Source organism: Xiphophorus hellerii, chromosome 9 (assembly GCF_003331165.1).
Source record: "Xiphophorus hellerii strain 12219 chromosome 9, Xiphophorus_hellerii-4.1, whole genome shotgun sequence".
In the NCBI taxonomy this organism is placed as follows: Eukaryota; Metazoa; Chordata; class Actinopteri; order Cyprinodontiformes; family Poeciliidae; genus Xiphophorus; species Xiphophorus hellerii.
This window is the reverse complement of record NC_045680.1, coordinates 29601948-29614476: the sequence shown is the minus strand read 5'-3', so window position 1 is coordinate 29614476 and position 12529 is coordinate 29601948. Positions and strand designations below refer to the sequence as shown.

The window sequence follows — 12529 nt, the reverse complement described above, 5'->3', positions numbered from 1 at the left end:
ATCTACTACTGCGTCCATCTGGACCATCCAGGGTTGCACAGCAGTCATTAGTGAACAAGTCTGTTTGAAAATGAATCTTCATGTACGGCTGGGCCCACTGCCACCGCTTCTGCTTGTGAGCTCTGGTTAGTGGTGGCCCAATAGTAGGTTCATGCACCGCAAGCCTCTGGAGGATCCTCCACCTTGAGGTTCCAGAGGCACCAGCAGCTTCAAATAACTTTTTGCTGCTTTGTAAGGGCATTTTAACAGCTGCTCTCTTAATCTGATGAATTTGCCTAACAGAAACCTTCCTCATTATGCCTTTAACTGTACAAACCCATCTTTGTTCTGATCAGCCACAAATCTCTTCACGGTACGATAATGCTTCAGTTTTCGTTAAAAATCTAATGTTTTCATATCTTGTCATACGGCACTACACTATCTGATGATTTTCGTCAGCAGAGAGATCCTTTCTCTGTCCCATATTGCTTGAAACCTGTGGCCTGCTTAATAATGTGGAACATCCTTCTTAAGTAATTTCCTTTAATTGAGCTCACCAGACAAACTTATCAACCCAGCTATCTGAAATTATTCAAAGAGCCCTGACACACAATACCATCTTAATTTAATAGTACAACAAAAAATGCAATCTTTATGAGACTTAAATCCAATTTGCATAATAATTTGGAACACGGTGTAGAAGCGGACCTGACTCTGGAGAGAGCCATCCAGCTTGCACATCATAGTAAACAAGTGAAACACCAAAGTGCAGAGCGCGTGGAAACTACAGGCAAGGTGAGACAGAAACAGTTTAGCAGCACAAAGAGCTGCTATGAGAAAGCAAAGCAGAAACAAGCACAGAAATATGGCGAGAACAGAGAATTGTCAGAGATGCAATAGGACGAATGACAGAAAAGAAAACTGTCCAGCCCGAAATAAAAGATGCAGAAAGTGTAACAATGGGAAATTTTGAGGCTGTGTGTAAAACTAAAATGCTAAAACAAGTTAGAGCTGAAGCTGTTACAGATTCAGATGAGGATTCGTTTTTTTATTGGTAAACTGTTCCTGAGAGCAACAGCAAAGTCAAATGTCAATCAGGAGTCGGATTCAGACAGACAATTGGACGTTGAGCTGCTGGTGAATGGCAGCCCTGTGAACTTTCAAATTGACACTGGTGCTGATACCACAGTCATGACAGATGCAACTTTCAATAATCTACAGCAAAACCCAAAACTCCATAAAGCCAGAACAACAGTGTGCAGTCCAGGTGGAAAGGTCAGATGTGTGGGCACTTTCCTCACTACCACCACACACAAAGGTCAGAGATACCAGTACTGGATTACAGTTATTAAAGGACTGTAAAAAACAGTTATTAAAGGATAGCATTGACTGGTCAAACACGTCAATGCTATCAGTGGTGACTATTTGTTATCCAGTGACATGTTCAGAGAAATAGGACTACTGAACTGTGTGTCTGTTAAAATTGAGCTGACAGAAGAGGCACTTCCATTCGGTGTCAATACACCAAGCCGAGTCCCTTTTCCCCTCCTTCCAAAAGTGGAGAAACAACTAAAGCGGATGCTAAATCTTGGGATCATTGAGGAGGTTACTGAATCACCAGATTGGTGTGCCCCAGTGGTGCCTGCTCCAAAAAGCAACAAGGATGAAGTCAGGGTGTGTGTACATTTAAAACGATTGAACAAGGGTCTGAAGCGTGAAGGATACATTTTACATTTAGATGACATAACACCTAAGCCGGCCGGAGCTACAATTTTCTCCAGTCTGGATGCCTCTGGTGGGCTTTGGCAAATTCCATTGGACCTCAGCTGTCAAAGACTGACCACATTCATTATCCCGATGGGCTGTTTTTGCTTCAAACACCTACCATTCGGGATTACATCTGCTCCTGAGATTTTTCAGCAATTGATGAGTAATCTACTTAAGAACCTGAAAGGAACTGTTGTCGTGATGGATAAACATGAGCTACGAGCTGCTTACCAAGAACATGTTCTTGGTAAGCAGCTCGTAGTCGCTGACACACTCTCCAGACATCTGTTGAAAGACAGTTACGCTCTGGAAACTGAAACACAAGTAAAGGCATATGCCAACACTATGGTGGCTAGCAAACCAATCAAGTCACCAAAGCTTGAGGAAATCCACCAGACTACACGAAATGACGCTGTGCTTCAAAAAGTAATCATGTTTGTCATCTGAGAAGAGTGGCCTCACAATATGGCAGAGAGCTCACTACTTCATGGGTACTATGCAGCCAGAAATCACCTATCATAGTCAGATGGGCTGGTCCTTTATCAAGACCGCATTGTTGTTCCAACAGCACTCTGAGCTGGTGTTTTAGACCAACTACATGAAGGTCACCAGGGCCTCACCAAGGGTCATGAGCGAGCTAAGTTGACAGTGTGGTGGCCAAAGATTGGTGCGCAGATGATAAGCAAAGTGAAGTTGTGGTTTTTGCAGAGAGCACAAACAGAGACGTGAACCACTGGTGGCAGCTTCCCTGCCCAACCATTGGGCAGGAAGCTGTCACCAGCCATTGTCACCAGCCATTGACAAAAAGGTCAATGGCAGAGAATTGTAGTTGACCTTTTTGTGCTTGAGGGTAAGACATATCTCGTTGCTGTTGATTATTTTTCCAGGGACATTAAAATTGCTTCCTTCACCACCACTTCCAGCACTCAGGTGATCAAACACATGTTTGTGAGATGGAGCATCTCACAACTTGTCAACTGGAACTTGTCAGTGATAATTGGAAACAGTTAACATCGGCAGAGTTTCATGAGTTCAAGTAGAGGTATGGTTTCACTCACATAACCTCCAGCCCTCATTACCCGCAATCTAATGGAGCTGCAGAAAGGACTGTTCAGAATGCTAAGTACATCCCTAAACAGCCTGACCCCTTAGCCCTTATGAGTTACTGCTCCACACCAAAAGCAGCAACAGGTGCCAGTCCAGCTCAACTTATGACTGGCCGACATTTAAGTACCACTATTCCTGTCCTGAAAAAAACATTGATGCCAAACCCAGTCAACCCAGACTTAGTCTACTTAAAGAATGCCAAAGCTAAAGATTCTTGCAGATTCTTCTACAATCACAGATATTCAGCTTGCCCACTCCCCAAACTTCGCTCTGGTTCGGTGAGAGTGAAACTTGTTTTGGAAAAAGGGTGGACAGCGCCTGCCAAAGTCGTCAGCAAGTCTAAGGAGCTGAGATCCTACCACATAGAAATAGCCAACTGGAGCGTGACTCGACGCAACAGACGTCATCATCAGGAGGTTCCTGCGACTGATACTTCTGCAGCACAACATATTGTTGACCCTGCAGTGTCACAGCAGGACTGCAGATCCCCAGCTACAGAGGTGACCATTCCATCTGAACCACCATCGAACCAGCCAGTAGTAAGCCCTTCCTCAGGATCCTCCCTCTCGCCATCTATTCCTGTGAGAACAACTTCCAGGGGACGTAAAATAAAACTGCCTCTTAGATTCTGAGATTGAGTTTCAAAAGGGTATAATAATCCCTATCAGGGCTGATATATACAGAGAAACTATTTCGAATACGATGCAGTTCATGTTCATGCTGTAGCTAAATAAAGAAGCACAGCTTTTTGACTGACAATTACCTCTCTTGTCTTCCCTCATACCATGACAGTGGCCTTTACTTGAAAGTGCTATGACAGGAAAGTAGGGTAATGAGAGAGAGGAAACACATCCAGCAAAGTTCACCAGGCCAAGAATCGAACCTGTGATGGCCATGTCGAGGGCTAAGGCCTCCTTATGTGGGCTGTGCTTAACCCCTGTGCCACCACAGCATCTAATTTGTGAATTTTTAACAGTAAAACTCAGCGACATTGATTCTGAACTTTTTTTAATTTTGTTTTTATTGAAGATCTCCAAAAAAAGTGATTCATTCTGCTCAAATATACAGTTACATATTACAAAAAGGGGGGCAAGACAAGAAATGTCCTCTTTAGACCTTGATTGTTCCTAGCCTGTTTTTCTTTTGAAGATAAAATCCCAAGATGATATAAAAAAGAAAAACAAATTAAAGCCGCATGCGGCGTCGGGCGGCCCTTGCAGCTCAGCGCCGCTCCGGACTATTGGTGACCGCAGGGGTTCCAGGACCGCCGTCTGCTCGCCACCGCAGACGTTCTCCCGCAGTTCCTGCGCCCGTTCGCCAGGCGATACACATCGATGCGTTTGGCAGCACTCCTCGACGACGCACAAAAAATCTGGTGCCGATCAGCTGATGTAGCGAGGAGATATAGCTGATGGGTTAACCTAGGGGCGCAGTGGAGTCAAATTACAATTCAATGCTATTGGACTCCTTAGAGGTTCACAAAAGTCAATCATAAAAAGTTATGTAACCTTTGGAAACCGTATGAGTTTCTCCGTCGATCTCTTTGGTGGAGTGACACTGACCCCTACTGGCGAAATACTAGTGTAGTTATTCATCATGTTTTTGTCAATTTGATACGGTGCGCTCTCTGTCTGATGCAAGTTATTTCTCTGAAAACTTCGCTTCTCCCTCAATCTCTTTGTCATTGGTAGAGTAATACTGACCCCTACTGGCGAATTACAGAAATAGTTGCTGAACAGTGACTGCTGATGAATGACATACTTTATATTATTTTTAACCAAAATTAATGAATCTTTGTACTCTAACCCACAAAACAACAAAACACAATTAGTAAAAAACAGAAAACATATAACAATGTATATTTACATAATTATTATGTTAACATGGCCTATGTGCAACAGATGCAATGTTCTGTATTTCATGGGTTGCTTTGATGTTGTTTATGCTTTTGGGAGAATGTGTATCTGAACAGCTGGATTGATGCTTTATCTGGTGACTTATGTTGATATTAGCTGTATTGTGTTTTCAGCAGCGCTCCCTGGTGAAGCACGCAACATCTCGTGCAGATCGACTGATATAGTGAGGAGATATAGCTGATGGCCCTTTCCCACTCCCCAAACTTTGCTTGGGGAAGTTTGCCCCCTCCACTAGGGGGCACAGTGGAGCCAAATTACATTTCAATGCTGTTGGGCTCTTTAGAGGTGAACAAAGGTTATACATATACATTTTGGCGCAAAACAGATGATCCATGTGTGATTTAGAGACAATCATATGCATATGGCGAGGGACTGCAATTCGCCATTTGGCCACGCCCACACGGTTCAGCCAGCAGGGAGCATTGACAGAGTTCATCATCATGTCATCTTATGTCAGTTGTCACAGGATTAAACCCATATGAACCATAGAGTAAAAGTAAGACATACAGTAGAAAAAACAGGTAACTTCCTGGGCAGGGCTAAGGTGATGACATCAACTGACCATGACAATGTGATCAGGACTGGTCTGTAGTGAGACATATGAAGTCTGATGCAGCTGTGACCTTGCATGTGGAAGTTATTAAGCCTTGATGTTTCATGGAGAATAGTCAAAGTTTGACACTTAGCCACATCCACATGCTTTGATGTACAAAAAACATTCTGTGATAACTTCTCACCTTCAATACCTGAAAACTCTCCTGAGTGATTCTGAAGTCTGTATTTAACTAGCTGTAGGAAGAGTTAGATCAGATGCGACGTGTATAAAAAAGAGGAAATGGTGGCTTTGATCCAAAATGGCCAACTTCCTGTTGCGTTTATGGCTCCAGGAGACTTTTTTGTACGTCCTGACAAGATACATATGTGTGCCAAGTTTCATAATTCTGGGTTAAACCATGGCTTGGGGCTGATCCTTTAAAATATTCTAGGGGGCGCTGTAGAGGAATTAGGCCAGGTAGATCGCCCAAAACTAAGACAGCAAAGTCTTTTGGAGGTATGTCCTAAAACCTAGGAACCTAGGGCCATTTTGGGTTTGCTAAAGAGCAAATTTAGGCCATTTTCGACATTTATACACCTCAAACTTTAACAAACTTCTCCCAAGGATTTTGAGCTATCAGCTTCATCTTCATAAACATACAGTTAAGGGATGGGTGAGTAAAAGTTCTCAAAAACTTAACTGTAGTAGGTTTATGGGTTGTGGCCAAGCTGTGAACTTGATGTACACACTATAATGTTATAACTGACGTACAAAGGTCAAACCCTTCAGAACAGGAAGTCTGTTTTATTTTTAAAGCTCCATCGCTAAACCCCTTGGCCTAATCAAGATGATCCCATCTCAGGAGACGGATAACACGTTGGTGTCACTTACTTTAAAGCACAAAGAGTTTTTCGTGGAAGGTGTGGCTGTGGTAGCGCGGCAAAGTCAGACATCACGCTGTTGCCATTTGTTTGGTTCTAAATTCCACTGATTCCAGATGAGCTGCACCAAAATCACTGATCGATGATTTTGGTGCCAGCAGGAATCCAGTCCAATATTTGGTGGGCGTGGGCTAATTCTTTCACAACGCCCCTGAAATCTTCAAAAAAAAAAAAGAAAATCAGCCCCAATTCTTTCTTTTGCCAAAAGGAATTCACCTGTTTTGCCACTTGTCTTCATTCTACTCTTCGATAGAGATTTAAACAGGTATCTGGAGACCTACAACAACATGATGCAAAATCCTTTTCACAAGGGGCCTGAGAGCTGGACATAAGTGTGTGATAGAATGGCGAATTCAAATCCCTTGCCATTTGCAGGGCTCTACATCCCACATGCATCATGTGCAGTGAACTAAAAATGTTTATATTGGAATTTGACTCCACAGTGCCCTCTAGTTAAGTCCAACAGATATTTCTTCCAGATATGTCATCTGATTTGCACTATATTTTTAATGTATCATCAAGAAGCACTGCTGCACACACTGGTGTAGTAATTTCAAGATGATTGAGTGACTCCTCCTGCTTCTCCCTGTGTTTGACATAAGACTGAAACAGTATCCACTAACCCTTGAACATATGACATGTTCGGAAGCTTACAGGAAATCCTTGCCAATCCTTTTCCATGAAAATAGTACATGATAACTCCTGTGTGGAAGGTCAGATTTTGGCAAAGCTTTGAAATATTGGCACTAGAGTTGTACCTAGAAATAATTTGCCCCAACCCCTAAATTATTTTTCTATCACTTCAATTGGTAGATTCTGAATTATGCACAGCAGCCAACGGAAAACATTAATTTCAATAAACTACTCTACTCTTGATGTCACACTTAAATATGGAATTAAATTCCATTTCCCTAAATCCACTTTTAACATATATTTTGTCTAAATAGAGTTACAAGTTGGTAAATGTGCTAAATCTTGTGTTAGAATAATACATGAGTATTTCATTGATTTTTGTTCCCAACTAATATCATAACTTTATTCAATATCTTGATTTGGTTAGTAATTGAATGTGACAACCTGAGTATTTTGTACATCTTCTTATGTTCTAGAAGCATTAAAATTCAAATTCAAAAATACTTTATTAATCCCAAAAAGAAATTAAATGTTTTTGTAGCTCAATAATTTAGATTCTTCAAAGAGCTATTGCAGATTTAGATTTTGGAAGATTTTCTGCTGCAGTCTGTACCACACTGAATCTGAAGAAGCCTCTGACTGAAGATGCTCTCCCTTGCTAAGACAGTATCATGGAGAGCATGGTCAGTGTTGTCCATACTTTTCTTGATCCTATGAAGAATCCTTCATTGCATAATAATCTCCAGAAGTTCCACAGTCGTCCCCAGAACAGAACCAACCTTTTTTATCATCTTGTTGAGCCTTTTTAGTTCTGATGGTCCTGCCCCAACAGATGACGAATGAAGAGCTGACACTCTCAACAACAGACTTTACAGATCAGCAACATCTTGCTGCAAACTTTGAAGGATCTTAGCTTCCTCAAGAAGTACAGTCTGCTCTGTCTCTTCTTATAGATGCTTCACTGTTGCGTCTCCAGTCCAGTCTGTTGTCCAGATGAACATCCAGGTATTTATATTTCTCAACCAGCTCCAATTCTTCTCCAATGATGGAAATAGGGTTTAATCTAATCCTGTTCCTCCTGAAATCAACAATCATCTCTTTTGTTTTGCTCACATTTAATATGAGATGATTGTTCCCACACCATGACACAAAGAGTCCACTAGCTCTTTGTTCTCAGCATCTTGCCCATCTCCTGACAAATGTAGAGTAATCAGAGTATGTCTGAAGATGACAGAAGTCAGACTTGTGCTGGAAGTCTTAAATGTACAGAGTGAAAAGGAATGGTGAGAGTACAGTCACCTGTGGTGCTGCTGTGTTGCTGACCACCTGGTTAGACACAGTCCTTCAGTCTCACAAACTGGTCTGTTGTTGAGGTAGTCATAGATGTAGGCAATTGTTGAGGCCTCCATCTCAACAATGGATGGAGTTGAGATCCATTTCTCACAGTTTCTCTGTGAGAAACTCTTCTGGAGTTTCTCACAGGAGACCTGTGGAGTAAATCAGACTGAATTGTGTTAAATGCACTAGGGGAATCAAAGAACACGATCCTCACAGTGCTACCTGCTTTGTCGAGATGACAGTTGGTTTATTAAGCAGGTATATGATGGCATCTTCAACTCCATGGCGATAAGCAAACTCCAAGGGGTCTTGATATGTGCTTGTCTGCTTATTCAGGTGGGCCAACAGAAGTCTCTCCAGGACATTCACGATGTGGAATGTCAGGGCAACAGGTCTATAGTTGTTGATGACTGATGGGTGAGTTTCTTCTGTGCTGTACTGTAGTCTTTCACAACAGTGGAACCTTCTCTTAGGTCAGCTTAGGTCAGGCTAATATTGAAATATTGCAAAATACTACAGGCCTTCAGGTCTCTGAGGCTGACACCATCTGGACCTGCAGCCTTGTTCTGGTTCTTCTGTCCAGCTGCCTCTTCACCTGACTTCTAGATACAGAAAAGTGGAAGGCAGAGGCTTCTATCACTGCTCCATAGAGAGTGTGCTCACGTACAGTCTGTGTGTCTGGTACGGCAGTAGCACATCCGCGGACAAGAAGGCGCTCCAGAGGGTTGTTAGGGCAGCAGAGAGAACCATAGGCTGCCCCCTCCCCACTATGGAACAGATTTACACTTCCAGGCTCCACAAGAAAGTTTTGGACATTTTAAATGACTCTTCACACCCTGGCCATGGTCTCTTCCAGCTGCTGCCATCGGGCAAGAGATACAGAGCAATAAAAACCAGGACAAATCGCCTAAAAAACAGTTTTTACCCGATGGTAATCATGGCACTAAATTCAAAGGCATAAGAACTTCTGCTCTTGACACCACTTTGTTAAAAATGTAAATTCTGTTGCGACACCTCCAGGCGCTGCAACCATCTTCTGATGTCTATTTATTTCTCATTTTGTACTATTTATTTCTTTATCTTTGTATATTATGTATATACACATAACCTGCATCTTAACTCGAGTCGAGCAAATCTCAATCTCGTTGTAATCTGTTGATGACAATGACAAATAAATCTTATCTTATCTTATCTTTTCAAAGGGAGCAGCAGCATCTCCTGATTTGGTTGAAGACAAACTTGTGGAAGCAGAAGAGTCCATGACTGAGGTGGAATATAGGACATCTAAGGTTTGACAGGAAAGCAGTGGGTTAGAGGAAGGTGGGATGTCTATGACTGGGGACAGGAGAGGATGATGATGAGCTTGTTCCTGAAGCTATTGAAAGCATCTATCTGATCCTCCTTTTGCTTGAAGCCTGTAATCTTCTTCAACCCTGACCAACATATCTGATAATATTCCTCTGCAGTTTATTTTCCAGCTTCCTCTTGTGCTTTTCCTTACTGTCTCTAACATTGACTTTGAGCTGCAATTCACACAGGCTCATTAAAATTGGACAATAGAAGATTGGAAAATGTTGTCCGGTCTGAGTCTCAATTTCTGCTTCAACATTTGGATAGTAGGGTCAGAATTTGGTGTCAACAAGATGAAATCATGGATCCATCCTGCCTTGTACCAACGGTTCAGGCTGGTGGTGGTGGTACAATGGTGTGGGGGATATTTTCCTGGCACACTTTGGGCCCATTAGTACCAATTGAGCATCGTGTCAATGCCACAGCCTACCTGAGTATATTGTTGCTGACCATGTCCATCCCTTTATGACAATCTGGATGGCTACTTCCAGCAGGATAACGCGCCATGTCATAAAGCGTGAATCGTCTCAGACTGGTTTCTTGAACACGACAATGAGTTCACTGAACTACAATGGCCTCAAAAGTCACTAGATCTCAATCCAATAGAGAACCATTGGGATGTGGTGGAATGAGAGATTCACATCATGGATGTGCAGCCGATAAATCTGGAGCAACTGCGTGATGCTATTATGTCAATATGGACCAGACTCTCAGGAATGTTTCCAATACCTTGTTGAATCTATGCCTCGAAGGATTAAGGCTGTTCTGGAGGCAAAAGGAGGTCCAACTTGGTACTATAGTTTATATGGCAGCTATTTGCTGATATTACAGGTGAAGGTCATGTAATATTGGAAAAGTTGCAAAGACAGCTGAAGATCTGGCCAGTGAGTGTATGTAGTCAGTCACACATTCAGCCATGGCACTGATGTCTGGCAGATGGCTGGCAGAGAGTAGTCCAATCGGTTGCTTCAAAACAACCCTGGCGAGACTCTTCTGCTTCCTGGGGCCACTTTCTAGTATCCATCTTCCTAAATCTACTATTACATTGCAAATTTTGTTGATGTCAGCTTCTCAGCCATCCCCCTTTTCATCACTTAATACTATGTCAGGGCTCTTCGACAGCATGACAAATACATTTAATATTTTAATTGTTGCCTGTACACCAATCTCTGTATAGGGAGCATAGGAATAGCTTAGTTTCAATTATTGTTTTGTTTAAAGTGCTTCATTAGAGTCTTTTTATTGTATCCATTGTTAGTTGGCTACAGAGCTACCAAAAGCATTCTAATAAATTAACTGGAGCTGTGCCAGCCAAATTTTCTGATAATCAAAGCAGGTGTACATGGGCAACAAAATAGTGTCAGAATAAGCTGCCACGGCTGCTATTAGGCTGCTCTATGCAGCAAAACCTCCAAAATAATGAAGAACCACAATCTCTCCATGAAAAAAACCCTCTTCTGACACATGGTCAGCAGTCATGTGTCTGCAAACTATGCAAGTCTTCCGGTAAAGTGTCGATTTTATCTGATGACCATCAACAGATAAAACGTTTGGAATGGTGGGAAAACTGGCCCACCAAAAGAGAGACAACGTCTTTTAGTGCTTAGAATGAGCAATCACAGGGAGCAAACATTAGTCCTGAATCATATCTTTCCATATTTGGAGTGATATTTGTCACAGAGTGAGAGGGGAAAAGTTTGGGAATCATGATCGCCTATGTCTGTGACAGTTAGAATCCCCAATATCTTGGTATCAACTTTGTCAACTTTTAAAACTAGATCATTTGAATCAGTGAGCAAGGAGCACACGGTCTCATTAGTGAATGCAGTGATGTGTTTGGGCAGTGACAGAGCTGCTATACTGAACAACAGAGGCTGATGATGCTCTTCAAAAGTGCAACAAGCCATGTGCATGTGTGGATGAAATGTATATTTTTGTCAAATCACTTGGGAAAAACTCCACCTTTCTGCTTGCATTTAGTTTTACTACTTAGATGTCTTTATAGTCTGTGGATCAATGCATGTACTTAAAAGAATAAAAATATAAGACAGGAACACCTAGTATCCCTCTTTATGTGCAATTTTTTATGTTGTCTGGACAAGGAGAATAAAATTTTCAACCTATGGGTCTCAATAAATATTTTTTCTGCCAATTTGACTTGTCTACATTACAGTATATCAACAAATACATACATGTTGGATATCTCTGCAAGCTTTGACGGTTGAACAGTATCACCAAGTCTCAACTTACGGAACTGACATCTGTAAAACCGGAGGTAGATTCTTTAGGAGCATTACTTGATGCTGATGATGGGATGAAGGGATCTTTTCCACTGAATGGGTCACCTAGACCTTTTTTAGCCTGAAAATGGTCTATGACATCAGCACCAAAAGCCTGGAAAGGGTCACATGGTTTGGAAGGATCTGCTGTGGCAATCAAGCTTACTGGTGTTGTTGTACCTGGAGAAAAAAGACACAGTTAAATGAATAGATAGATAATCAAGACAGATGCATTTTCTTGAAAAACAAATCGATATCCCATAAATAATGACAGAAAAACTAAAACCACATAAGGTTACAAAATGTATGTGTAAATGTAAGTGTTAACAAGTTATACCTCTCTTAACATCTGACTAAAACACAAATATGTCTAGCTGATTCGATTCAGTTTATTCATATATCCCAATTCAAAACAAATGTTTCAAGGCAAATAAAAAAATTATTTTTGTCAAATGTTTTGGAAATATACTTCAGCTCAATAATACCATTTTCAAGAGATCCCAAAATAAAATAAACAATGAAACAAGAAAACTGTCTACACTCCTTGAATAGAGATTGGTTTGTCCTGGGTTCCCATGGGGCTTCTGAGTGGTTTAAAGTTTTCTTTTTGTCTCTGTCAAAAAGTTCTGGCATTGTTTCATTGATAATGAGAGAGAAAGGACAAATGTGAGTTGCAAATTGTCA

General features: G+C 41.6%; 2 protein-coding genes across 7 annotated transcripts in view; both read right to left on the bottom strand.

Moving 5' to 3' along the window:
* LOC116726052 (uncharacterized) overlaps positions 1-12529 on the bottom strand; it is a 591833-nt gene that overhangs the window by 26708 nt on the left and 552596 nt on the right. The window lies entirely within an intron of this gene.
* The window catches only part of eps15l1a (epidermal growth factor receptor pathway substrate 15-like 1a), a 138560-nt gene that overhangs the window by 9217 nt on the left and 116814 nt on the right, over positions 1-12529 (bottom strand). For 3 of the 6 annotated variants that reach the window (XM_032572523.1, XM_032572526.1, XM_032572525.1), the window contains one exon: positions 11817-12025. In XM_032572523.1, the coding sequence (XP_032428414.1) occupies positions 11817-12025 (209 nt within the window). Of the gene's footprint in view, positions 1-1002; positions 4275-11816; positions 12026-12529 lie in introns of those variants that run through there. The other 3 variants (XM_032572524.1, XM_032572522.1, XR_004340523.1) reach the window with 3 other exon arrangements.